Source organism: Microtus pennsylvanicus, chromosome 20, assembly GCF_037038515.1.
Source record: "Microtus pennsylvanicus isolate mMicPen1 chromosome 20, mMicPen1.hap1, whole genome shotgun sequence".
In the NCBI taxonomy this organism is placed as follows: domain Eukaryota; kingdom Metazoa; phylum Chordata; class Mammalia; order Rodentia; family Cricetidae; genus Microtus; species Microtus pennsylvanicus.
Window position 1 is genome coordinate 10986865 of NC_134598.1, and position 27591 is coordinate 11014455.

The following is a 27591-nucleotide window of genomic DNA, read 5'->3' on the forward strand; positions in this document are numbered from 1 at the left end:
ATTTGTTCCAAAACTGACCTTGAACTAAATCTTGGTCACTTTTGTAGAGTATATGAGGCAAGAAAGAAGGTCTTCGGTGTTAATACTAAGGCTAGTTTCGGGCTAGGGCTGACCCACAGAAAACTTTAAATACTGGAACTGAACTCTATAAACAATAAGTCTGAATCCTACAGAACTTCTCTAAGGGACCAACTCAGCTACAAGGCAGAGGCACAGGATGCTTATAGATGTTCCTAGATATGCAACTGGGGCTGCATTAAAATCCACCCTGCTCCTGCCATGGAAAGGATAAGGAACACTCAAGCCATGATTCTGCGTGCACTTACACACCTCTGTTTCCTCCAAAGTGGCACCAGGAGTTTTTAGGCACCAACCTTATGTTCATCAGCATCTTAGACACAGCCCCACTGCATGGGGATGAGCTGTGGCTGACATCACACACAGCCCCACGGCACCGGGAAGTGAGCTGTTACTGACACTACGCTCATTCCCAACTTCTGGGTGTTGACTAATAGCTGCTGGTCCCTTCTGTTGCTCTTCAGTTCCCTCTCCACGACTCCTGCCTGCCACTCCGCAGGTGCATATCTCCGAGGCTGCGTCAGCCACCTACAGGATATGTGTGTGGAAACATCACCCTCGAGGTGACAGTGCCGATCCTCTGAGTGAGCAAGCATTTCCAAGCACCCGGGGCCTCGTCTAGGGCTTCCTCATACCTTGCCCTTCACTCTTCCTTGCTCAGGGACTCTGCCTTGGGGACATCAGCGGTTGCTGCCTAACTGGTTGTTCTGCTGTTGTTCTAGCTGGAGCGAAGGTATTTGAAGAAGAGACTTGTGTTCCTCCTTCAGGCTATTAGATCATTAAAACAACCATTCCCCATAAACTGTCATTTTCCAGGAATTGTCAGATGAAAGATGGAAAAAGCAGAGGCCCAGTGCTGGGAGGGGGGGTGGGGGTGGGGGTGGGGGTTGGCTCCCAGAACTTTAGAGCAGCTCTGACACCTCATAGGCCACCTTGTGAGAGAGGCTGGAGCTGTGGCAATAATGACGGAGGGATCACACCTTGACCAGGACTGTAGAGCTGTGCAAACCTCTTTTTGTGCTAATATTTTATGTACTGTTTTCACTACTGTATGCGCAATGCATCATATATATATAATAAAGAATTATTTGTTTATGTATTTTATGTATATGAGAGCTCTATCTGCATGTACATCTACAAAAGAGGGCATCGGATCTCATTACAGATGGGTTGTGAGCCACCACAAGCTTGCTGGGAATTGAACTCAGGACCTCTGGAGCAGCAGCCAGTGCTCATAATCCCTGAGTCACAAAAGACCAACAAAAACCTACGTAATCCTTCAAATTCACCCATTCATTCTCGTTAATACTCTGGTATGTCTGTATCTCTCTACCAGAAGAAATTTTGTATTGAAAACTTACTGTTTCTTTTTCTCTTTCTTTCTTTCTTTCTTTCTTTCTTTCTTTCTTTCTTTCTTTCTTTTTTGGTTTTTTGAGACAGGGTTTCTCTGTAGCTCTGGAGCCTGTCCTGGAACTCCCTTTGTAGACCAGGCTGGCCTCGAACTCACAGAGATCCGCCTGCCGATGCCTCCTGAGTGCTGGGATTAAAGGCGTGCGCCACCACTGCCTGGCTGTTTTTTTTTTTTCTTTTAGCAATGTATTCCAAGCTTCTTCTCATGTCAGCAAAAAAACTTTTAAGCCTTGCGACTTGACTATAATGTCAGCATTCCAGATGCTTAGGCAGGAGAATCATGAGTTAGAGCCCAGCCTGGGCTACCTCTAGCAAAAAACAAAATACTCCCCAAATGTTCTCTCCTAAAGAGAAAAACTCAAACATAAAAATCCTTAACAAAGTGTGTGTGTGCATGTGTGTGTGTGTGTGCGTGTGTGGTCTTCATGCAAGCATTTGGATTTCAGAAGCCAGCATTGGCTGTTTTTCTCAGTTGTCCTTAATTTGTTTTTTTTTTTTTTTTTTGAAACAGGTTCTCTCGCTGAACCTGGAGCACGTGATTTTGCTCTACTGATTGGCCAGCAGGCTCCTGGAATTCACCTATTTCTCTCTCCTCAGTGCTGGAATTATGGGTGGATCACTGTGTCTTTTTTCTTTTCTCTTCCCTGTTTATACGGACGCCGAGGATCTGAATGCAGCTTGTAAAGCAAATGCTGAGCTTACCTCCAAATCCTCTCTGTCATTCCTCACAGCGCCTCTATCCCCCCAGAAACTTTTCAAAGAGTAACATTTCAATTTAGAATAGATTTTAATTAAAAGAAGTTAATTGCCAACAGCATCTAGAATTTCCATTTACTAAACCCTTTGTTTATTAATAACACTTGAAATTAATATGACATTTTTTCTTTTTCTTTTCTTTCTTTTTTATAATAGATATTTATTGAGCTCTACATTTTCTTTGCATTCCCTCCCCCAAGGTCCCCATGCTTCCAATTTACTCAGGATATCTTGTCTTTTTCTACTTTCTACTTTCCATGTAGATTAGATCTATGTAAGTCTCTCTTAGTGTCTGCATTGTTGTCTAAATTCTCTGGGATTGTGGTTTGTAGGCTGGTTTTCTTTGCTTTATGTTTAAAAACCACCTATGAGTTTTTTAAAAAAACCACATGTGAGAGTTGTCTTTCTGTGTCTGGGTTACTTCACTCAATAATGTTTTCTAGTTCCATCCATTTTCCTGCAAAATTCAAGATGTCATTATTTTTTTCTGCTGTGTAGTACTCCATTGTGTAAATGTACCACATTTTCCTTATCCATTCTTCAGTTGAGGGGCATTTAGGTTGTTTCCAGGTTCTGGCTATGACAAAGCTGCTATGAACATAGTTGAGCACATGTCCTTGTGGCTCGATTGAGCATCCTTTTAGATATATACCCAAAAGTGGTATTATTGGGTCTTGAGTAAGGTAGTTTCCTAATTTTCTGAGAAATCGCCACACTGACATCCAAAGGGGCTGTACCAGCTTGCACTCCCACCAGCAATGCAGGAGTGTTCCCATTTCCCCACAACCTCTCCAGCATAAGCTGTCATCAGTGTTTTTTTTTTTTTTTTTTTTTACCTTGGCCTTTCTTTCAGGTGTAAGATGGAATCTCAGAGTTGTTTTGATTTGTATTTCTCTGATGACTGAGGATGTTGAACATTTCCTTAGGTGTCTTTCAGCCATTTTAGATTCTTCTGTTGAGAGTTCTCTGTTTAGGTCTGTGCTTCATTTTTTAAAATTGGATTATGTGATCTTTTGGTGTCCAATTTCTTGAGTTCTTTGTATATTTTGGAGATCAGACCTCTGTTTGATGTGGGTTAGTGAAGATCTTTTCCCATTCTGTAGGCTGTCGTTTTGTCTTGTTGACCATGTCCTTTACTTTACAGAAGCTTTTCAGTTTCAGGAGGTTCTGTTTATTAATTGTTTCTCTCAGTGTCTATGCTGCTGGGGTTATATTTAAGAAGTGGTTCCCTGTGTCAATGCATTCAAGTGTACTTCCCACTTTCTCTTCTGTAAGGTCCAGTGTGGCTGATTTATGTTGATATCTTTGATCAATTTGGACTAGAGTTTGTGCATGGTGATAGATATGGGTCTATTTTCATTTTTCTACATGTTGATATCCAGTTATGCCAGCATCACTTGTTAAATATGTTTTTTTCCACTTGATATTTTTTGCTTCTTTGGACTGTTATTTTATGTACATAAGTTTAGGTTTGTTTTTAAACCTTAACTTTTAAATTTCCTTTTTTAAAAAGTTCCTTAAAAGGTTACCTATCAAGATAGATAATAAAGTGATTGATTCTTTCTTTGTAACCAGTTTGCAGTCTGCCAACAAAAAAGGTGGCCGAGGGAAAAAAAAAATGTTCCTTGCTTGCTCATGATCTAGTAATCTGTGACAGGAAACTTGATGTATGTGGGCTGTCAGAATGACTCTGTTTTTAATCATGTAAGGGAGATAAAAACATGTTTTTAGCTATAATCATTCACTTGAAAGAGGAATATAACCACTTTGTGACTCCTATATTGCCTAAAAGATTTTGTTGGGCATAAAAGCTGTGGAAAATCATGAGAGGGGAGAAATGGAAAATAGTACAGAAAATAAAGATGGAAGCCATCAGGAGAGTGTGTGAGTGCCTTTTCCCCTAACGCCTTAGATAAAAAAGCCCCCAGGTGGCAATACTTGGTCTCTCTCTCTCTCTCTCTCTCTCTCTCTCTCTCTCTCTCTCTCTCTCCCTCCCTCCCTCCCTCCCTCCCTCCCTCCCTCCCCCTCTCTCTCTCTCTCTCTCTCTCTCTCTCTCTCTCTCTCTCTCTCTCTCTCTCTCTCTGTATGTGTGTGTGCTTGTCTGTGGAGGCCAGAAGAGGGCACTAGGTCCCCTGGACCTGACATAAGAGGTGACTGAGAGCTGCTGGCATGGGTGATGGGAACAACTGAACTTGGGTCCTTTGCAGGAGCAAGTGCTCGTATCCACTGAGATATTGCTCCAATTTCGAACACACTAAAGGCTCTTTTCAGCACACACCTTTAACCCAATCCAAGCATTTGGAAGGTAGAGGTAGGCAGATCTCTGTGAATTCAAGGCCTATTTAGGCTACCTATTGAATTCTTGGCCAATTAAAACAGCATAGTGAGAGACTGTCTAAAAAAATAAAGCTGAAAAAAGTCAATTTCTTTCTTTCCATTTTTAGTTATGTGTCTGCCTTTGTGGGGGTATGTGTGTATGTGAGTTCAGGTACTCTTGGAGGCCAGACATGGAGCTTATGTATGTTGTCAAAATGTAGCATTGTAACATACGCTGACCCCTGTGACGTCACAGGGGGCACTGTGTGGCCACACGATGACCAGACCATGAAGCATGGTGATGATATGTGATGTCATGACGTAGCGCTGTGATGTCACAGTGCAGCATTGGGGTAACACAATTATGATACCACAATCCAGGTGTCATGCCAAGATGTGCTCGAGAAGCCACAACTGAATGGTATCATGCAAAAGAAGTATTTTTAGATTTATTTTTAATTATGTGTCAGTGTGTAGGTATTGGGAATTGGACTTGGGTTCTCTGGAAGAGTAGTCATTGCTCTTAACTGCTGAGTCGTCCCTCCAGCGTGAGTTAGAAGCCAGAAGAGGGCATTGGATCCCCTGGAGCTAGCATTAGGGTGGTTGTGAGCCATGCCGTGGGTGGCAGGAATCTAATGGGTCCTTTGGAAGAGCACTGTACGCTATTAATTGCTGACGCACCTTTCTAGCTCCCACACTTTAAAAAACATTTAATTATTTAATTTTTAACTTTATCGTGTGTGTGTGTGCACGCGCACATTTGGGCAGGTGTGTGTACACGCGTGCAATCTATAGTGTGCTTATGAAGACTCATTTGGAATTCCTTTTAAGAAATCTTTATTTTATGTGTATGTGCATTTTTCTGCATGTTTGCCTGTATATAATATGTATGCAATATCTGAGGAGGTGAAGAGGGTGTGTTGGATACCCTGGGACAGACTGGCCATGAGCTGCCATGTGGGTGCTGGGAACTGAACTTCAGACCCCTGGAGAAGTAGCAAGCACTTTCAGTGCACAGCCATCTCCCGAGACCCCCACGTGGACTCTTTCTAACACCTGCACACCAGACAGGGCCAAGCAGACAATGGGCTGCCTTGAATTGGAAGAACTTTCTGGATTATCCAACTGGGTTCCAAGCCACAGCCATGAAAAACATCCTTTCTTACTTAAGTGACATAATTGGAAGGACCTGTGTCTTGTCTTTATTCATCGGACCCCCTCTCAGGTCGCTTCTGTCATCTGCCCTTGTGAACGCTGTCTTTCCAGCCGAGATCTGAAGAGTATTTCCTGTTTCCGACACTGTGAGAAGGTTTCTGCTTCCCTCTGCAGCTGGAGGGAGAGTCAAAGCCCTGCGCTGCGCCGGGAGTTCTTCCAGAATCGGCCTGATGTTATTTTAGTAGTTATTTTCTTTGCGGATTAACACTATTTTACGAAAAGGCTTACAAATGCTTGTCAGGCCTGGGAGTGTTAGGAGTACAGTCCAGTGAAGAAGTCGGCCAATGTCCACAAGGCCCTGTGTCCCATCAGCACTGGGAGAAAAGGTGTTTTCCAGGAATGGGCAGAACGCTAAGGAATAATTCTGTGAGTGGGAAGGGCTTCTGTGGCCCTTGGGGCCAGGGCTGGCAATCCCACCTAGAGAAGCCGGTCAAAGTCACTTTGTGCTTAGCACAAGGACCCTGTACACACCATTCCCCTCCACATGCGGTTTCTCTGCTGTGTCTGGGTGTGAGGAGGAGGACCCACCAGACCCAGACAGCAGGGAGCTCAGGGTTAGGTGCCAATGAAGAGGAAGAAGCCACTTCCTCCCTGCTTCTCCTTGTTTTCCATCTCCTCCACTTTCCCTCCTCTGCTGAGAATTAGCTCTCCAGGGGACTGAACTGCTGTGATGTGCTCTGGGGGGGGGGGGACTCTGAGAGCCTTGGGGATCCATCCGCAGGTAAAAGCTCCACAGCCTTTGTGGTCCTCGGTTCTCCGTTCCTGTCTCCTGCTCTTCCCTCTTCCCACTCACTTTCTGTGTCTGGGCAGGCCCACTTTTCTTCTGCCAGATTATCTGCCTTTTGTTTGCTCACCCACTCTTATGTCCAACAGCTGCCAAAATTCTAAGCCTTCACCTCAGCCTTCACCTTAATATTTTCCTCAACATCCTCCTCAACATCCTCTTCATCTTACTCAGGATCCTCCTCAGAATCCTCCTCAACATTCTCTTCAACATCCTCCTCAGCATCCTTCTCTTCATCCTCCTCAGCATCCTTCTCTTCATCTTACTCAGCATCCTCCTCAGCATCCTTCACTTCATCCCACTCAGGATCCTCCTCAATATCCTCCTCAACATCCTCCTCAGCATCCTCCTCAGCATCCTTCACTTCATCCCACTCAGGATCCTCCTCAACATCCTCCTCAGCATCCTCCTCAGCATCCTTCACTTCATCCCACTCAGGATCCTCCTCAGCATCCTCCTCAGCATCCTCCTCAGCATCCTCTCCAGCAAGCTGGGCTGCTCTCATGGACGACTCTTCATCCTCACTGCTGCAGCCTTTCTTTCTGGCTGACTGTACCCTCTCTAGCTCCTCCTTTTCTAGTCTGGCTTTGGGGAAATGGGAGGTGATAATGGTACGGAAGTAACAGAGTTCATTTTATTGGGATTCTCAGGGTTTGTCTTTCTCCAGGGCCATCTGTTTTGGGGCGTACTGTGTATCTATGTGGTCACCTTGCTGGGCAACTCTCTGATCATCCTGCTCACGCTGGCCGACTCAGCGCTCCACTCCCCCATGTACTTCTTCCTGCGTCACTTCTCCCTGGTGGAGATCCTCTACACCTCTACCATCGTGCCGAGGATGCTGGCGGACCTGCGCTCTTCCCGCCCCACCATCCCCCGTGGCAGCTGCTTCACGCAGTTGTACTTCTTTGCCCTTTTCGGCATTACCGAATGCTGTTTGCTCACCGCCATGGCTTATGACCGATACGCTGCGATCTGCTGTCCACTGCATTATACCACCCTGATGAACCAGGGAACGTGTGCCAGCATGGTGGGGGTCTCTTACCTTGCGGGCATCATCACTGGCACCACTCACTCTGTCTTCATCTTCACTCTGCCTTTCCGTGGCGCCAACACCATTCATCACTTCCTGTGTGACATCTTGCCTGTGCTGAGACTGGCTACTGCGAGCACTTTCTGGGGCGAAGTGGGGAATCTCTTTGTCACAGTCGCTTTTATCTTCACGCCCTTCTTGTTGATTGTGGCCTCTTATGCCTGTATTCTTGCCGCTATCCTTGGCGTTGCCACGCCCCAGGGGCGTCAGAAGATCTTTTCCACCTGCTCCTCGCACTTGTTTGTGGTCATACTTTTTTTTGGGACTGGGACTGTTGCCTATATGAGGCCTCAGGCAGGTTCTCTTGGGGACACAGACCAGATTCTTTCCTTCTTCTACACAGTTGTCACCCCCATGTGCAACCCTTTTGTCTACTCTCTGAGGAATAAGGAGGTCACAGGGGCCATGAGGCGGCTCATGAAGAGATACCTTTGGGGTCCTTGACCATACTCCACTTCCTCCCTCCCAAGATCTTGGAGGTAAGGGCCAGACCCCTGGACATTCTCAAGGAAAAGGAGAGGCTGAGGCCTCAGGGTGGAGTCTGCAGTGCATGGTCTGTCTCACTCAGCGTGAACATCCAAGACAATGGTTTATTGCACATATTCAGGTATATTCAGAGCTCTGCTTCCTGGACCTGGCTTTCAGACCTTGACTGGGTTTCATTATAAGAGCAGAGCTGAAGACTGGAATGGAAGTCGAGGGGAAGGCAGCTGAGAGAAGCTTGTATGATGATGTCATTCCTGGTTGTGGCTGAGTGACTTCCTGGGGTTGTTCTCTTGAGACATTCATCTTCCTGCTTCTCCCAGTAAGTTCTTATTGTAAGCCTTTCTTCCTGACATCATTCCCATGTCTGGGAAGGGATAGGGGCAGGGAGTAGCTGTTTGGTTTGCAAGTTCATCTCCCAAGTCTTGCTTGGTGGTGTTGTGGGCTTGGCCTGTCCAATTACTTGTCTCCTGACTGATCCCTGTCTCTTTGGATCCTCCCGAGATGCTGGTGTTCTCTACTTCCTCCCCACCTGTGTTGATAGAAATGCTTTTCATCCCCTCCTTTGGTCTCAGGTCGAGCACACACCTCCCCTTTGTACCCATCTGAAGTCTGATGTGACCTTCGAGTCTTGAAATGACACTTTTTTCTTGCAACCAACTATTTACTGTTTTCACCTGGTATGCACTTTTGTTATTGTTTGGAGGATTCTTGGAAAGCCCATTCTTGATTGCTCACGAACCCTGCCTCTGCTGTCAGTCACAGGTGGGAGAGGTAGAGGCAGAGTTGGAGAAAACAAACCCAAAGGAGAAAGGAAGGCTTGGAAACAGCATTAAGTTTCTTTCCCAGTTTGCAAACGGCAGCTCTGTTAGTGGTAAGAAATTTGCGTACAGAAGAAAATATATCTATCAACAAAATGCTAATAATGTCTTTGGGGAATTACTACTGCCTGCTTTGGTTCTGCATTTGTATACATGCAAGCTCATAAAAATTAAAAAAGATTATATTGTCTGAACTGTGTTTTAACAGTTTCTGCTCGGTTGAAGACATTTGAGCACCGCGCCATGACTCCCAGAGCATGCCTTCAGTGTCTCTGTGTTATCGTACAGTGTGGGTGTGAGTGTCCGGTAACATTAAGAAATGTCCTGTCTTTGCAATTAACTTTTGTTATGAACATTGCGATAAATGTACTCACGCGTATCTGTATATTTACCTACACTTTCTCTGGTACAACTCCCTGAACCAAGATGGCTGAGTAGAAATGGTTTTGAAATACTTGCCCAGTTGCCCTCCACAAGAATTTTTATTACATTTTATAGCCAAATTGAGTGCTTTTTCCTATACATTTCAGGGCAGGGATGTATAAGGGTCAGGAAGCAGTTGAGGTTAGACAGCCCAGAGAGAGGAAGGGTGAAGAAAGTATAGGCAGATATTTTGAAAGTTTCTTGAGGAGGAACGAGTAAGATAAACGGGTCCTTGTTCCATGGAGTGAGACCCGTGGGCTGGAATCATACCCTGAGGCATCCAAATGTATGCCAAGAAACCACTTCCAGGTAGCCGGCGTCTGAACCTAAGGACACAAGCTTAAGGTGAGGCTTTCAGACAGTGAAGGTGATGAGCCCTGGATTTCCTGAGGTGGTGGTGACTGTCAGCTTCTGTTCCCTTGTTCATATACAGATTTCTTCCCATTATCAGCTGCTGTGTCCTATTCAAATATCTAAGCTGACCACACAGAGATCCATGCATGCGTATTCTAGACTTCCCAGCCTCTGTTATTCTGAAATACTTGGTACTAAGAAGGTAAAATTAGATATGAAATAGTTCTCATCATTAGTACATGAATTTTCAACTTTACCAATTTTTGTTGTTGTTTTGAGACAGGGTCTCACTATGTAACCTTGGCTGGCCTGAGACTTTCTATGGAGAAGTCTTGCTGGCCACGAATTCACAGGGATTCACCTGCCTCTGCCTCTCAAGTGCTAGGAGTAAGGTGTGCCTTACATGTCTGGACAGCCATTTTTCAGGCAAAAAACCTAATGTGAAAATTATGTTCACAGATGCAAGCAGTGTTTGGGAACTATTACATAAACCAGTATTTAAACACCTCTCTAGTGGCTTATACTTTGTTTTCCTTTTAATTTTGTAGTTAAAAAAATCAATGATATTTTTTATGTGCATCATTTTCCATATTTCCCCAAATTCTCCATGTTCTACCTGAGTGTACAATCCAAATGTTACCCATAGTATGAGAAAGGCTGGAGGCCCTGCTTCGAGCTGCTTCTCCCAGGGAGCATTCCAGGAACACCCTACACTCATCCACCATCAACTCTGAACACACATTTCACATCCTTATACTTACTGACATTCTGTGTTTCTGTCTGTTTGGTTCTTTCTCCTTCCATTCCTCTGCTTTGCCCTGCACTGAATCCCAAGAGCACAGGGACCTTACTAGTTACTTTCTGATACCAGAAGCTTAAGCAAACCCAGCCCCTGACCCCATGAGGAAGAGAGGTGTAATCTGAAGTAGCCTAGACGTTCCCCTTAATCTTTGATGCCCTGTAGTTGGGCATCATAGTATAGTTGGACGCTTGCTGTGTCCACTCTTTTTTCCCTGATGGTCTTGCTGTGTGGCTATGTGGCCTAGGGTGGTCTTGAACTTGTGGTGATCCTCCTGCTTTAGCCTCCCAAGAATTAAAGGAATGGAGTATTGCATCAGGTGGCCTCTCTCTTATCTCCAGTTTTCTCCATTTGTTCCCATCATTCCACAGTTATTCACCATGTTGTGAAACACAACGCTCAATTTTCAGTCTCCATTTTACTCAACATTACTGACATATCTGATCCCTTGTCCATTCTGGAAACTTTCTTTAGTGTCTGTCACTTCTAAACACACAACTTTGGCCTTGACTTTTCCTTGTATTTTTGACTATTTCCCTTTAGGTTCTGTAGTTCACTTTCCACCTTATTATGACTAATGACTCTTGTTCCTCTCCCAGGTTTCCCTGGCCAGTAAGTGACCAGTCACCATTCAGTTATTCAGACAAAGGTTTAGCAGTCCATTTAAATTAATTTCTTTTTCCAAAAGATTAATTAATTAATTAATTATGTATACAGTGTTCTGTCTTCATGTATCCCTGCATGCTCTCAGAAGAGGGTGCCAGATCTCATTATAGATGGTTGTGAGTCATCTTGTGGTTGCTGGGAACTGAACTCAGGACCTCTGGCAGAGCAGTCAGTGCTCTCAACCACGAAGCCATCTCTCCAGCCCCATTAGATTCATTTCTTTCCTCAACACATATTCTGCCTCAAATGTTTAATGGTCAGGGCCTGGACAGTTGCTCAGTGGTTTAGAGCACTTGAGGTTCTTGCAGAGGTCCAAAGTTCAGTTCCTTGGACCACATCAGGCATCTTACACCCACCTATATCTCCAGTCCTAGGGGGTATGACAGACACTCTTCTGGCTTCTATGGGTACCCACATGCACATGCAAATGCATAAGATGTATATACATAAAATAAAAATGAAATGAATCTTGAAGGAATTTAATTTCCAACACGTTTCTGTAAACTGAAGTTCCTAGAAAAAAAGTTCCACTTCTGTTGAAGATTCCCCAAGGGTGATTGATCGAAACTTTGTCACTGTGGGTGGTTACAGACCCAGAGTCACATTGTCCTTGGTTCCTTTAATAACCATTCATGCCCACCTCTGCATCTGCCCTAACACCCTTGTGACTGTCAGGTAAAACCTTTGGAACATATACTTGGTCGGGCATTGACTTTACCGGTTGAAAGCTGAGTCTCATCAGACAGCATCTGAAACCACGGCAGTCATCCCCCTGCCCCATGTTTGACTTTAAGTTGTCCACTGGTTGTCATTACTAGTGTATTTGGTAAATGCCGTGATTTATGGCTTTGTTTTCTTCTGTTACTAACAAAAGCTTACGTAACCACTTTCATGGACCAAACTGAATCCATGTTTCTGGGCCGTGGTCACTCATATTTGGCTGCAAATACATTGTCTCTTACCCCTTGGAGGTGCCTTTTGGTATATCTTTAGCTGACTTAATAATCCTGGCTCAGATACCATAATGCCTTGGACCTCAGAGTCTGAGGAAATAATGTGAAGTATCAAATATTGAACATGCAGCCTATATAGTCTGCTTACCCCAGCTGGGCCATTTTCTTCCATAAAACACTAGATGGATGGTTTTTAAGGCAACTTGATACAGGCTAGACTTATGGGGGCAGAGAGAACCTCAATTGAGAAAACTCCCCATCATGCTGACCTCTTGGCAGACCTGTGCGGCATTTTCTTAATTACTGATTGATGTGGGAGGGCCCAGCCCATTGTGGGTGTTGTCATGCCTGGGCTGGTGGTCTTGGGTTCTATAAGAAAGCAGACTGAGAAAGCCATGAGGAGCAAGCCAGAAACTACACCCTTCATGGCCTCTGCAACAGCTTATGCCTCTGGGTTTCTGCCATGTTTAAGTTCCTGCCCTGGCTTTCCTCAGTGATGGACTGTGTTGTGGAACTGTGAGCGGAAATAAACCCTCTCCTCCACAAGTTGCCTTTGCCAGAGTGTTGATCACAGCAGCAGAAACCCTAACTGAGACAAACACTTTCCAAGGTTTATCTCTTGTTCCCTGTCTGTAGATAGTCTATGATGCTTTGCCTAGCTCAGCATGGTGTGGCATGGCTCCCTTCCTGGGCACCAAGTAGCAGACTGTCTTTCGACAAGCGACTCCTGATCCAGTGCTTTTACATTTGTATAATGACACCTACATTTAGAACACCGTGCTATGTCTTTCTAATCCACTGCACTTTTTGTACTTAGGTGTTTAGGGTTTTTGCATCTATTGCTCACTACCTGCAAGTTACCTTTTTATGGATTAAGATAAACTTTAATTTTTCTAAAAAAATTATCTATTTTTAAATTAGCAAACAAAAGAGAATGGATTTCACTACCACTTCATGTCAGCTAGTGGCTGACTCAGCCTCCTGACCACAGGTGAATTTTATTTAATTAAAACCTTTGCTATACTCCATTCTGGGCTCCTTAACATGCCAACAAAACACACCTTTGCATCATTAAACAAATGATCCAGAGCATAAACAAAAGTGACACACCTTAAATTAATATTCTACAACATCTGCCTTTACATAATATAGTAGAGGAGATGTGAACTAGATTCCCACTCCAACAGCCACTAGCTGACAGGATATAATTTTTATATACATGTCATTGTACTTTGCTCATATTATCCACATTCACACTTTAAACCACAGGCGGTACAAATGGTGGTGCCATGAACAGTCCAGAGCCGCTCTGGTTTCCTGCCTTGGTGCTGGTTAAACACTGAGAAGTATGCTTTGTTCGACAAATTAAAAGCAATTAAATCAATTCTGTACACTGAACAAGGAGCCCAGAACTCAGGAGCATGGAGCACAAACCAGAAGCTGTGCTAATAGCTGTGTGTCTGGGAATGAGGCAGTGGCGGTGTGTGTGTGCAAGCTTGGGACATTTCCAAGTCGCCAGGTGCACTTAACTCTGTTGTGGTGGGGGTTTTACAAAAAACCATGTAGTAGGTGAAAGCAAACCAAGCAGGTAGGGATGGGAGACTTTCTGGGCTGTGGGTGGTTTAGGACTTTGAAGCCAGTTGACCCAGTAGGTGTCAGTTTGGATCCACATGGGTGCCAGATGAAGACAGACACTAAAAAGAAATCCCATACTGGCTCAGAATTGAGTATAATAAAGGGTTATTTATTTAGGGGGAAGACACACAGATCACAGTCTTCTGCTTCAACAGGGAACAGCAACTGAATCCTGCAGCTGGAAGAGAGAATGACCTTGCGCTTTACATGGGCATTTATAATATAAGAGGCCACACCAAAGTGGGCAGGCAATTAATGGCTGTAGGAATTCCTATAGCACCCACCCACCCAACCACCCATGCGAAGCCATGGTTGAGCATGGTAATTCAGAATCCACCATTCAGACGTCACAATGGAGCAGTGATTCTATAATGCATCATTGTGATGATTTAATGGGACATTGTTATCTAAAAATGGGGCATTCTGATAACACAGTTGAGCATTGTGAAGAGAAAGCAAGGATTGTGATATTATGGTTAAGTTGTGTTATTACTATACATTTTTGTACCAGCAAACTGAGCACTATTATATACAAAAACAGAGCATTGTGATGGCAGAAAAGAGCGTTATCAAGTCTAATTAGTGAACTGTGATGTCACCGGAGAGCATTGTGACATCACATTGAGTCTCTGAATTCGGAATGCACCTTTGAGGCAATGAAAAATTGTGATGGCACAATGTACTACAGTGGTGACACAGTGGATCACTGTGATGACATAATGTACTACAGTGATGACACAATGGAGCACTGTGATGACACAATGGAGCACTGTGATGACACAATGGATCACTGTGATGACATAATGGAGCACTGTGATGACACAATGGAGCACTGTGATGACATAATGGAGCACTGTGATGACATAATGGATCACTGTGATGACACAATGGAGCACTGTGATGACATAATGGAGCACTGTGATGACACATGGAGCACTGTGATGACATAATGGAGCACTGTGATGACACAATGGAGCACTGTGATGACATAATGGATCACTGTGATGACACAATGGAGCACTGTGATGACACAATGGAGCACTGTGATGACACAATGGAGCACTGTGATGACACAATGGAGCACTGTGATGACATAATGGAGCACTGTGATGACACATGGAACACTGTGATGACATAATGGAGCACTGTGATGACATAATGGATCACTGTGATGACATAATGGAGCACTGTGATGACACAATGGAGCACTGTGATGACACAATGGAGCACTGTGATGACATAATGGAGCACTGTGATGACATAATGGAGCACTGTGATGACACAATGGAGCACTGTGATGACACAATGGAGCACTGTGATGACACAATGGAGCACTGTGATGACACAATGGAGTACTGTGATGACACAATGGAGCACTGTGATGACACAATGGAGCACTGTGATGACACAATGGAGCACTGTGATGACATAATGGAGCACTGTGATGACATAATGGAGCACTGTGATGACATAATGGAGCACTGTGATGACACAATGGATCACTGTGATGACATAATGGAGCACTGTGATGACACAATGGAGCACTGTGATGACACAATGGAGCACTGTGATGACATAATGGAGCACTGTGATGACATAATGGAGCACTGTGATGACACAATGGAGCACTGTGATGACACATGGAGCACTGTGATGACATAATGGAGCACTGTGATGACATAATGGAGCACTGTGATGACACAATGGAGCACTGTGATGACACAATGGAGCACTGTGATAACACAATGGAGCACTGTGATGACATAATGGAGCACTGTGATGACACAGTGGAGCACTGTGATGACATAATGGAGCACTGTGATGACATAATGGAGCACTGTGATGACACAATGGAGCACTGTGATGACACAATGGAGCACTGTGATGACACATGGAGCACTGTGATGACATAATGGAGCACTGTGATGACATAATGGAGCACTGTGATGACACAATGGAGCACTGTGATGACACAATGGAGCACTGTGATGACATAATGGAGCACTGTGATGACACAATGGAGCACTGTGATGACACATGGAGCACTGTGATGACATAATGGAGCACTGTGATGACACAATGGAGCACTGTGATGACACAATGGAGCACTGTGATGACATAATGGAGCACTGTGATGACATAATGGAGCACTGTGATGACACAATGGAGCACTGTGATGACACATGGAACACTGTGATGACATAATGGAGCACTGTGATGACACAATGGAGCACTGTGATGACACATGGATCACTGTGATGACATAATGGAGCACTGTGATGACACAATGGAGCACTGTGATGACACAATGGAGCACTGTGATGACATAATGGAGCACTGTGATGACACAGTGGAGCACTGTGATGACATAATGGAGCACTGTGATGACATAATGGAGCACTGTGATGACACAATGGAGCACTGTGATGACACAATGGAGCACTGTGATGACACATGGAGCACTGTGATGACATAATGGAGCACTGTGATGACATAATGGAGCACTGTGATGACACAATGGAGCACTGTGATGACACAATGGAGCACTGTGATGACATAATGGAGCACTGTGATGACACAATGGAGCACTGTGATGACACATGGAGCACTGTGATGACATAATGGAGCACTGTGATGACACAATGGAGCACTGTGATGACACAATGGAGCACTGTGATGACATAATGGAGCACTGTGATGACATAATGGAGCACTGTGATGACACAATGGAGCACTGTGATGACACATGGAACACTGTGATGACATAATGGAGCACTGTGATGACACAATGGAGCACTGTGATGACACATGGATCACTGTGATGACATAATGGAGCATTGTGATGACACAATGGAGCACTGTGATGACACAATGGAGCATCTTTGACACTGTTGTGCACGGTATTGATAAATGTGAACATGGTGATACTATATTTTAACTTTGATATTAACATGTACTTTAATGGCATAATTATTGATATATAAAATGGAATTTTTTTTTTGGTTTTTTTTCGAGACAGGGTTTCTCTGTGGCTTTTGGTTCCTGTCCTGGAACTAGCTCTCGTAGACCAGGCTGGTCTCGAACTCACAGAGATCCGCCTGCCTCTGCCTCCTGAGTGCTGGGATTAAAGGCGTGCACCACTATCGCCCGGCTGGAATATTTTTATATATCAATTTTAGTTTTATTTATGTGTACATGCTTGTATGTGTGTGTGTGTGCTAGGGTATGTACCTAGGAGTGCAGTGGCTTGAAGAGGTCTCTTGGAGTGGGAGTTACAGAGAGCTGTAAGGCACTTGATGTAGTTACTGGGAACCTAACTCAGTGCCGTGACGTTGCAATTGAGCATTGTGACGTCACTGCATATCATAGTGTTGTTACAGTTGAGTTGTGATGTCAGAATTCACCACTGTGGTGGCCAGTGAGTCATTGCTATACACAAACGGGAGCATTTTCGATGGTAGAATGGAGCATTGTGATGACATACAAGCTGAGCTACCTTAATGGCCCTTATTTTATAGTTTCAATATTAACTTACTATTTTGACATGCAGTCATACATACTTAGGGTACCGTATGCCATTCAGAACATGCTGAAGGATCACATTGGCATAACTGGCACATCATAACCTCAAACATTTATCATTTATTTCTTAGGAGTCTGTTGCTGACTCCATGTCCCTACTCACCACAGTTTTTTTCTAGACTTACAATTTTGTCCCAAATCAGTCTCGATGGATAATACATTTCTTCTAGGTCATTCAAGTAGCTGATGTATAATGTTTACAAGAAGGTCTTCCAATAGTTCACATTTCTGTAGTTTACTTATAATATCATATTAACCTGTCACTTATGATCTTGTTTGAGTCTTTTACTTGTTATTCTAGTTTAAAATGATCAGCTTTGTTAATTTTTGTTACTTTGTTAATCTTTGTGTATCTTAGCATGCCTTCCCTGCCATGACAGACTGTGGTGTCTTGAACTGTAAGCTGAGCTAAACTTTACCTTCTTTGCCTTTTGTTTGCTGGTCCCCATGTTGATTCCCACAGTGTCTGCATGAGCTTACATTCTCACCCGTGACATAAGGATTCTTCCTTCCTGACGACTTTGACAGAATATGTCATCATTTGTTTTCTTGATGATAACCATTCTGACTAGGGTGATGTGGAATTTCAAAACAATTTAAATTTGTATTTCCTTGATGGCTAAGGATGTTTAACATTTTCCAAGTAGCCCTTGGACTTCTGTATTTCTTTTGAGAACTGTCTACTTCACTAGTCCATTTATTGACTGGATAGTCTTTTTTCTGGTATTTGAATTTTTAAGTTATTTCTATATCTTATATATTAATATTTTATGTGATATATATTTAGCGATTAAAAGATGGTGATTATTTCCTTTGTTGTGCGGAATTACATTAATCCATTGCCATCTGTGAAATTTTGCACTTATTTCCTGTGCTATCAGAGCTCTCTTTAAAGGACATGCCCATGCTTATATATTGAAGTGTTTACCTTTGTTTCCCTAGCAGTTTCAAAGTTTAAGTTTGTACAGGAAAGTATCTGAATCCCTTTAGACTGATTTTTTTTTTATGCCCGGCAAGAGATATGGTTGTGTTTGACATTTTCTAAAAAATAGAAGTCTGAATTTGAAGACCGTTCTTGTTTAGATAATTTCTCAAGCAGTGATTTAATCACAAGAAAAGTTCAAGTTGTTTTACTTTCTTACTTAAAATATTTTATAGTTATTATTTTTAAAAATCTGTATAACAAGGTGTATGTGATCATGCAAGAATACTGTGTGCCACTAGAGGGAGCCAATCACCCACTTACTTGTATCTAGACTGTTGACGCCCGGCCTTGAGAATCCAGACTCTTACAGATCTGTGTTTTAAGTCTTCAACCCCTGGCCCTAGTAGTTCCTATCTGGACTTGGCACTGGAATTGCTGTTACATTATAAGAGTTTTGGAATGGAGAGTGGAATGAATTTGCTAGTTGCTAGCTGCTCGTGCTGTCTTGTGTCCAAACTGAGACTACCTTGTGGCACAGACAGCACTTGTTGAACCTGGCTCACCAATCGTGTTGCTGGGTTTGGGGAAAGGAAAACATGTTGAGAACGAGAGGCAGATGTAGAGCTGCAGAGAGGGAGGGAGACAGGAGCAGATCGTGCTCCTGTGGAGAACCTTCTTCATTTTAGTTTTTTTTTTAATACAGAAAAAAATGGAGATTAAAAAAATGGAATAAAGGGAGTCCCCTCAGGACAAGATCCCACACTGCTTTATTTCCAACTTGTGAAAAGGAATTAGAGATGGACGTGGTGGCGCACACCTCTATTCCCAGCACTCCAGAGGCTGGATCTCTGAGTTTGACGCCAGCCCGATCTACAGAGCAAGTTCCAAGAAAGTGAAGGGAGCTATCCAAAATAGAAAGCGGGTGAAGATATAATCGGAAGATCTGTGAGTTCGAGGCCAGCCAAGCTTAGGCAGTGAAGGAGATGATTGAAAACAGAGTGTTGGTGAAGTTGTAATTGAACAGGGGGCCACGTAAGCCGCAGAATTTGGCAGCTTTGGTTATGTGGTTCTGACTTTAAGAAAAGGGTTATGAAATTGCCTCCTCAGCCAATAACATAGAAACTATGGTTTTTTAAAATTTATTTATTTATTAAAATTTCTGTCTCTTCCCCGCCACCGCCTCCCATTTCCCACCCCTTCCCCCGATGAAGTTCCCCTCCCTCGTCAGCCCAAAGAGCAATCAGGGTTCCCTGCCCTGTGGGAAGTCCAAGGACCACCCACCTCCATCCAGGTCTCATAAGGTGAGCATCCAAACTGCCTAGGCTCCCACAAAGCCAGTACGTGCAGTAGGATCAAAAACCCAGTGCCATTGTTCTTGAGTTCTCAGTAGTCCTCATTGTCCGCTATGTTCAGCGAGTCTGGTTTCATCCCAGGCTTTTTCAGATCCAGGCCAGCTGGCCTTGGTGAGTTCCCGATAGAACATCCCCATTGTCTCAGTGTGTGGGTGCACCCCTCGCGGTCCTGAGTTGCTTGCTCGTGCTCTCTCTCCTTCTGTTCCTGATTTGGACCTTGAGATTTCTGTCCGGTGCTCCAATGTGGGTCTCTGTCTCTGTCTCCTTTCATCGCCTGATGAAGGTTAATATTCAGGAGGATGCCTATATGTTTTTCTTTGGGTTCTCCTTATTTAGCTTCTCTAGGATCACTAATTATAGGCTCAATGTCCTTTGTTTATGGCTAGAAACCAAATATGAGTGAGTACATCCCATGTTCCTCTTTTTGGGTCTGGCTTACCTCACTCAGGATAGTGTTTTCTATTTCCATCCATTTGCATGCAAAATTCAAGAAGTCCTTGTTTTTTTACTGCTGAGTAGTACTCTAATATGTATATATTCCATACTTTCTTCATCCATTCTTCCATTGAAGGGCATCTAGGTTGTTTCCAGGTTCTGGCTATTACAAACAATGCTGCCATGAACATAGTTGAGCATATACTTTTGTTGTATGATAGGGCTTCTCTTGGGTATATTCCCAAGAGTGGTATTGCTGGGTCCAGGGGTAAGTTGATCCTGAATTTCCTGAGAAACCGCCACACTGCTTTCCAAAGTGGTTGCACAAGTTTGCATTCCCACCAGCAATGGATGAGTGTCCCCCTTTCTCCACAACCTCTCCAGCAAAGACTATCATTGGTGTTTTTGATTTTAGCCATTCTGACAGGTGTAAGATGGTATCTTAAAGTTGTCTTGATTTGCATTTCCCTGATCGCTAAGGAAGTTGAACATGACCTTAAGTGTCTTTTGGCCATTTGAAGTTCTTCTGTTGAGAATTCTCTGTTCAGCTCAGTGCCCCATTTTATAATTGGGTTGATTAGCCTTTTATGGTCTAGTTTCTTGAGTTCTTTATATATTTTGGAGATCAGACCTTTGTCAGTTGCGGGGTTGGTGAAGATCTTCTCCCAGTAAGTGGGTTGCCTTTGTGTCTTAGCAACAGTGTCCTTTGCTTTACAGAAGCTTCTCAGTCTCAGGAGGTCCCATTTATTCAATGAGGCCCTTAATGTCTGTGCTGCTGGGGTTATACGTAGGAAGTGGTCTCCTGTGCCCATGTGCTGTAGAGTACTTCCCACTTCCTCTTCTATCAGGTTCAGTGTGTTCGGACTGATATTGAGGTCTTTAATACATTTGGACTTGAGTTTTGTGCATGGTGATAGAGAAACTATGGTTTTGGGCCACCTGTTTAGAGCAGCTCTGATATGCAGGCTTTTCCCATGTATAATGTTTTGCTGTGAGGCACCATAGAGATTCCCCAGTCCAGAGCCCTCAGTGCTCAAGTCTCTGACAACCTCCTACCTCTAGGGGAGCAGAGAGTTCAAAGCCCTTAAAGACCTATTTATTTTCAAGAAAAGGGCCCAGACTTGCAGTGAATGGGGAGGCAATTCTGCGGGATCTGCAGGAATTAATATTAAGATAGTATTTCCATGTGAGTTTGTGTTTGAGGCATCCTTCATTTCTTTCTGGCCTCCTCCATCTTGCTGTCACTTCAAGAGCAATCATTTTAAAACCAGTTATCAATGAACAAAATGTCTCTGTATATGTGGGATTGCTATATTAGGGTCAAAACCCTGATAGTCTAGGTTGAGACATACAGACTTTAGTCAAGGAGGAATGAAGCTACACACTGAAAGAATTTTAGTTGCTGGATGATTTATACCAGCAGGAGCTAGAGGCATGCTCTTGGGATTAGTTTTTTATTAGAAGTCCACCATAGAAAACTAGCTAGGCTAGAATTTACTTGAGACTTTTCTTCACAATATGAGTCTAACACTTGAATAAGGATTGAGGTTGCTCTTAGAACTTAGAAAAAGTGATGTCCAATATTTAGTGATATGGTAATACCTCAACTTCATTTAAAGATGATAGAGGAATCAACAGGGAGGTCAAATAATGTAAGGGTGTGTGAGGGCTATACAAGAGCAGGGGAGACACTAAACTACTGAGCGCTTATGAGCATCCACTCAGGATATGAGGCTGATGCTTCTGAGAAGGCGCCAGAACCACCAAGGTTCAGGGTGGCTTTTATTCGCAAAGGATAATAGCAGGAGGAGTGGTCATGGGGAAAATGGGACCTGAAGTATTAGATGCCAGATGGCTGTGCTTGTCCAGGAACTCAGGCTGCAGTGAGTACAATGGCTGACAAAGTCACAGAGGCATCCAGGGGTCGGTGAGTACTGGAAAATGTGGAAATAATAGAATACGGCAAATCATCCTATATATTCATCCCAATCTCTCCAGAAATCATCTTTAAAGGTATCCTTTAAATCTCAGTCACACCCTTGCTTCTCTCTGTCTCTTAACAGATTTCTATTACTGCCAAGATTGCTAAGATTTTCCTTTTTCTGAGTCTTCCTTTAGAAAGAGTCCAGATGATTTCATCAGGACAATTTTCAGTTTGTTCTCAGAAAATAGTTAGAAATGTTCATGGGAGTACACAAGGAACCCAATCTTGGAAAATAGGAGATGGCTTTCCAAGATATCTGTGTCTCTCTGTGTGTGTTGTCTGTGGTGTGCATGTATGTGTGAGGGTGTGTGTTTTATGTGTCTCTGTGGTGTGTGTGTGTGTCTATGTGCACTTGCTTTTCTATGAGAATGTGGCAGTCATATGTTTACATCTGGAGTCTTTCCTCAATTGCTTGCCACCTTACTATCTGACAGAGGATTTCTCACTGAACCTGTGGCTTACCTTTTACATTCTAGAGAGTGAATATCTAGAATCAGCTCATCTTTGATCCTGTCTTGTATGTTATGGTTACTGGTACAAGTCAACATGCCCAGCTAGTACATCAGTGCTGGGCATCTGCATCCAGGTCCTCATATTTTTAAAGCAAGCACTTTATCTGTTGAGTCATCTCCTCAGGTAGAGAGCCAATCTGAAGAATTATCAGAGTAAGAAACTCTAGAAATGAAATTGTCCAAAGCCCAAAGAAAAGTGATCCAGAAAGGAATCTTCAAGTTGGGCGGCGGTGGTGCACACCTCTAATCCCAGCACTTGAAAGGCAGAGGCAGGTGGATCTCTGTGAGTTTGATGCCAACCTGGCGTACAAGAGCTACTTACAGGAGAGGCTCCAAAGCTACACAGAGAAACCCTGTCTTGAAGAAAAAAGAATTTTGTATATGATATAGTAATGCCTTCTGAGAAAGAGGTAGGAATTTCTGACACAGTGTATTTACACTTTTGATAATTATCGATTGAAGAGTTAAGAGAAGATAATGGGAATAATATAGGTGCAGTAATTAGACTGATCCCCCAATTTATGACAAGCAAAAGAGTTTAACTAGCTGTATTCTGTATACAGTCTACCAATACAATTTTTCTGCCTCTGTCATCAAAAGTAGATATCAGAAAGGTCTTGAACTAGTTTGAAACAGACTGCGGACACCAGCCATACCCAGCTTACCTGAGAACTCACTTCAGGAGAGAGGAGGAAGATCCTGAACATCACCCCACATTTTCATTCTTTATCAGGCCACTAAAGGGAGTGAAGATGCAGTACTTTCCTGACAGCATCACTGAAGGCTTGTTTCACTTGCTTATTCCTTAGGGTGTAAATGAATGGGTTAAGTAAAGGGGCAACTGAGTTATTGAGCACAGCCACACCCTTATTGAAGGCAACTCCTTCTGTTGCTGAAGGCTTTATGTACATGAAGATGCAGCTCCCATAAGAAAGGGAGATGACAACCATGTGGGAAGAACATGTGGAAAAGGCCTTCTTTCTCTGCTGTGCAGAAGGGATCTTCAGAATGGTCCTGATGATGTGGGTGTACGAGAGAATCACCAGCACCAGGGTGACTATCAAGGTCACGACCGCTAAGACAAAGTCAAAGAGCTCCAGCAGCCTTGTGTCTGAACAAGCGATTTCTATGAGGGGCCCATAGTCACAGTAGTAATGATTGAGCACATTGGATGCACAGAAATCCAGCTGACTGGTCAAGATGATTGGGAATAAGATGATCAGGAAGCCACTCAGCCAAGAGCAGAGGACCAACAGGGAACAGACCCTGTTGTTCATGATGGTGGTGTAGTGCAGGGGTTTGCAGATGGCCACATAGCGGTCATAGGACATGGCCGTCAGAAGGTAAAACTCAGTGGCTCCAAAGAAGATAGCAAAGAAGTACTGCGTGAAGCAGCCAGCAAAGCTGATGGTCTTGATTCCCGTAGAGATGCTGAAGAGTATCCGGGGAGTAAATGTGGATGTGAAGGAGATTTCCAGGAAGGAGAAGTTCCTGAGAAAGAAGTACATGGGTGTCTGGAGGTGGGAATCCAGCAGTGTGAGGAGGATAATGGTGAGATTCCCCACAATGCTGAGGATGTACGTGAGCAAGAGAAACAGGAAAACACAGACCTGAAGCTCTGGGGCATCTGTGAGTCCAAGCAGAATGAATTCAGTCAGAGTCTGATTTTTCATCACCGACTTTTGTGCCTTGTGAAGCTGAAAAAGAGAGAAACGGGCGATGACGGTGAATAGAGCCTAGCGCTGCAGTCAGGAGGTCTCAGAGTTCCCCTGAAAATCTGTCTTTAGGGGATGGGGGTAAGGGGAGATGGGGAGAGAAAAGGGAGAAGTGGAGGAAGGGGGGAACTTGGGGAAAAAGGAGGATTGGGATAAAGGAAGGTTGGATAGGGGAGCACGGAAGCACAATTCTTAGTTAAGGGAGCCACCTTAGGGTTGGCAAGAGACTTGAACCTAGAGTGGCTCCCAGGTGCCCAAGCTGAGGTCCCCAGTTAGTTCCTTGGGCAGCTGAGGACAGGGTACCTGAAATGACCCTATCCTAGAGCAATACTGACGAATATCTTGCATATCATCATAGAACCTTCATCTGGTGATGGATGGAGATAGAGACAGAGACCCACACTGGAGCTCCACAGTGGAGCTGATCTATTGGGAGCTCTCCAAGGCCAGCTGGACTGTGACTGAAAAAGCATGGGATAAAACTGGACTCTCTGAACATGGCGAACAATGAGAGCTGATGAGACGCCAAGGACAATGGCACGGGGTTTTGATCCTACGTAATGTGCTGGCTTTGTGGGAGCCTACCCAGTTTGGATGTTCACCTTCTTAGATATGGACGGAGGGGGGAGGACCTAGGACTTACCACAGGGCAGGGAACCCTGACTGCTCTTTGGACTGGAGAGGGAGGGGGAAAGGAGTGGGGGGAGGGGGAGAAGGGTGGGAGGAGGGGGAGGGAAATGGGAGGCTGGGAGGAGGTGGAAACTTGTTTTTTTTCCCTCATTTTCTCAATAAAAAAAGAAAAAATAATGAAAAAAAATGAAAAGAGAAAAATAAAAAAAAAAAAAAAAAGAAAATCTGTCTTTAGGGAATCCATCCTTTCTGAGTCATCCAGACGCAATGGCTGCTGGCTTCAAACTTGCTCTTCACTAAATGTACGTCCTATGACATTGTTGCAAGCAGTGCCATGACCAACTGGGCTTTCCTGGGTGCAGCTTTTCAATTTTAGTTTTTATGCCTTATTTTTTCTTCAAACCTCAGAGAATGTAGTAGCACGTGCCATCTTTCCCCAGCCTCACTGTCTTGATGATCCACTCTATTGTTGCCATCTCAACACATTCACCACCTGCTTTATTCTGTTTCTCCATTTGCTAACACCCACAGTGCGATGCAGGATTGGTTCTCTCTCTCTCTCTCTCTCTCTCTCTCTCTCTCTCTCTCTCTCTTTCTCTCTCTCTCTCTCTCTCTCTCTCTCTCTCTCTCTCTCTCTGTATATATATATATATCTATATATATATCTATATATATATATCTGTAATGGGATTGTTATTTCATAATGTCAATATTTTCAGGAAGGGGAAGGGGTTCCTGAGCTCCCCCAGATTCTCTTTCAGAGTTTACTAACTAAGTCTGTTAGAGGAGACTTTGAAGAGGTTTTCTTGTCTAGCTGGGTTTCTGGAACACTTTCTGCCCACTAACATTCAGCTTCTGGAGATTTCACTGCTTTGTCTTCCAAATTTATGTTCATATCCAACACAACACAAGCACCCATGGATCATTGTGCAAATATTTTCATTTCATCATTGCAATAATAAAACATTGGAAACAATAAAATTACATGAATATGCATGTAATTATAATTATGTAAGTATAAAATAAATTATAATTATTTCTATTGTGGAGTAATATGGAGAATTTATATTTTATGACTCAGATATGACTAAAAAATATGCTGGTGCTCTGCTTTCCAACAGTGTGATTTTATCTGTGCGTGCACAGACTAGCATTTGGAAGAATTCCAGTTACCAGGGATGTTTTTTCTGTGTAAAGGATGGAAGACCTTTCTTTATCCTTTATGTTAAAAATGTCCAAAACAAGCCAAAGTGTGGTTTTTAATATCAAAAGTTGCAGAAAGCGTAGCAGACAGCCCTATTCACATGGCCACAGCCCTGATGGAGGGAGGACATACTCACGTTTTGACACAGGGAAGGAGCTGAGGGATTTGTCTCTGGACGTTAGGTGGGGAGAGTCAGATGGGGAGGTTGGACGAGAACGGAAGCTGGGACATAACTAACACCAAGGTTTTAATGCTGACCTGTACCCTGGCTGCTCACAAAGCGCAGATGCAGGCTTGTGGATTCTTGGTGCTGTGAGTCGGAGCAGAGAGGTAGATATGGATGGAACCTGACACAGTGGATCATTCCTATCTGGATCCTCCCAAAGGCCCCCTTTTCTCACAAAGCGCAGATGCAGGCTTCTGTGGAGGTTGTCTAAACGTTTCTAATTCTCCTCATCCTTTACCAGCCACTTACTGCCCCCTTCATGGGCCCACATAGACTCAACCTGTAATTCCTGAGGATGTTGCCTTACTTGAAGCAACTGGATATAGGAACAGTCAGCTGAAAGCCCTACTGCTTGTATATGGTCTAAAGTGTGGTCTTGGGCCTTTTCCCAACTTTATATAAGGTTCAGGGAAAGACTATTTTGTTTAATTGACTCATCAGAGACCATTGGAGGATAAGTGATTGCCTTGAGACTCAGGTCCAGGACATGTTAATTAGTCTCTCTCAAAAAGAGTACTGGGGATTAAATTTAACAGGTAGCTAGGGATGATGCTCCAAACAGACCCATGAGAAAGATGCCTCCATGTAGGAGTCGAAGTAATAGCCTTGTGGGAACTGAAGCGATAACCATGGCAGGAGGAAGGAAGTGAAGTGTTTACTCAGGGTTCTCTACAGGAACAGAACTGATAGTTGTGTGTGTGTGTGTGTGTGTGTATGGTTCACATGCATACATACACACATATATAATGGGTTTATTTTAATGGCTTAAGGGCTGTGGTTTGACTGATCCAACAGTGACTGTTTCCTAATAGAAAGGCCAAGATTCCAGTAGTTGTTCAGTTCATGATGCTAATGTCTATTGGAATCTTGAAAAAGTAGGGTTCTTTTTTTTTACAGTTTTCCTCTTTATTAAACATAGATTCTTTTATCATTTTCTCAAATCATGTAATCTGAATACAGTTTCCTCCCTACTTTCCCAATACCCTCTCCTCAATACACTCCACACTCAAGCTCTCTCTGAATGGCATATTCTGTTACTCATTGTGGTCTCATCCGACCCGCCAATGTCCCAACTCCTGCTGTATCTTAACAATGGTGCCAAAAACTTGGCAAATTCCTCCTTGCAGCTCAGGAATGCTGGGGATCTTGGAACCCTTCTATCTGGTCATTTTTCCAGCTCAGGATTGCTGAAATTCTACATTAAACACCGGCAATATTGGCAGTAATTGTATGCCCCTTTACT

The 27591-nt window shown here is 43.6% G+C and overlaps 2 protein-coding genes across 2 annotated transcripts; one reads left to right on the plus strand and one right to left on the minus strand.

Annotated features, from left to right (window-relative positions):
- Positions 1-7154: 7154 nt before the first annotated feature.
- Positions 7155-8093, plus strand: Or10p1 (olfactory receptor family 10 subfamily P member 1). The gene has a single exon (XM_075954605.1). It carries the CDS (start codon positions 7155-7157, stop codon positions 8091-8093), a length of 939 nt encoding a protein of 312 aa, XP_075810720.1.
- A 15217-nt stretch (positions 8094-23310) lies between these two features.
- Positions 23311-24246, minus strand: LOC142839026 (olfactory receptor 6C4-like). The gene has a single exon (XM_075954880.1). It carries the CDS (start codon positions 24244-24246, stop codon positions 23311-23313), a length of 936 nt encoding a protein of 311 aa, XP_075810995.1.
- Positions 24247-27591: the final 3345 nt, after the last annotated feature.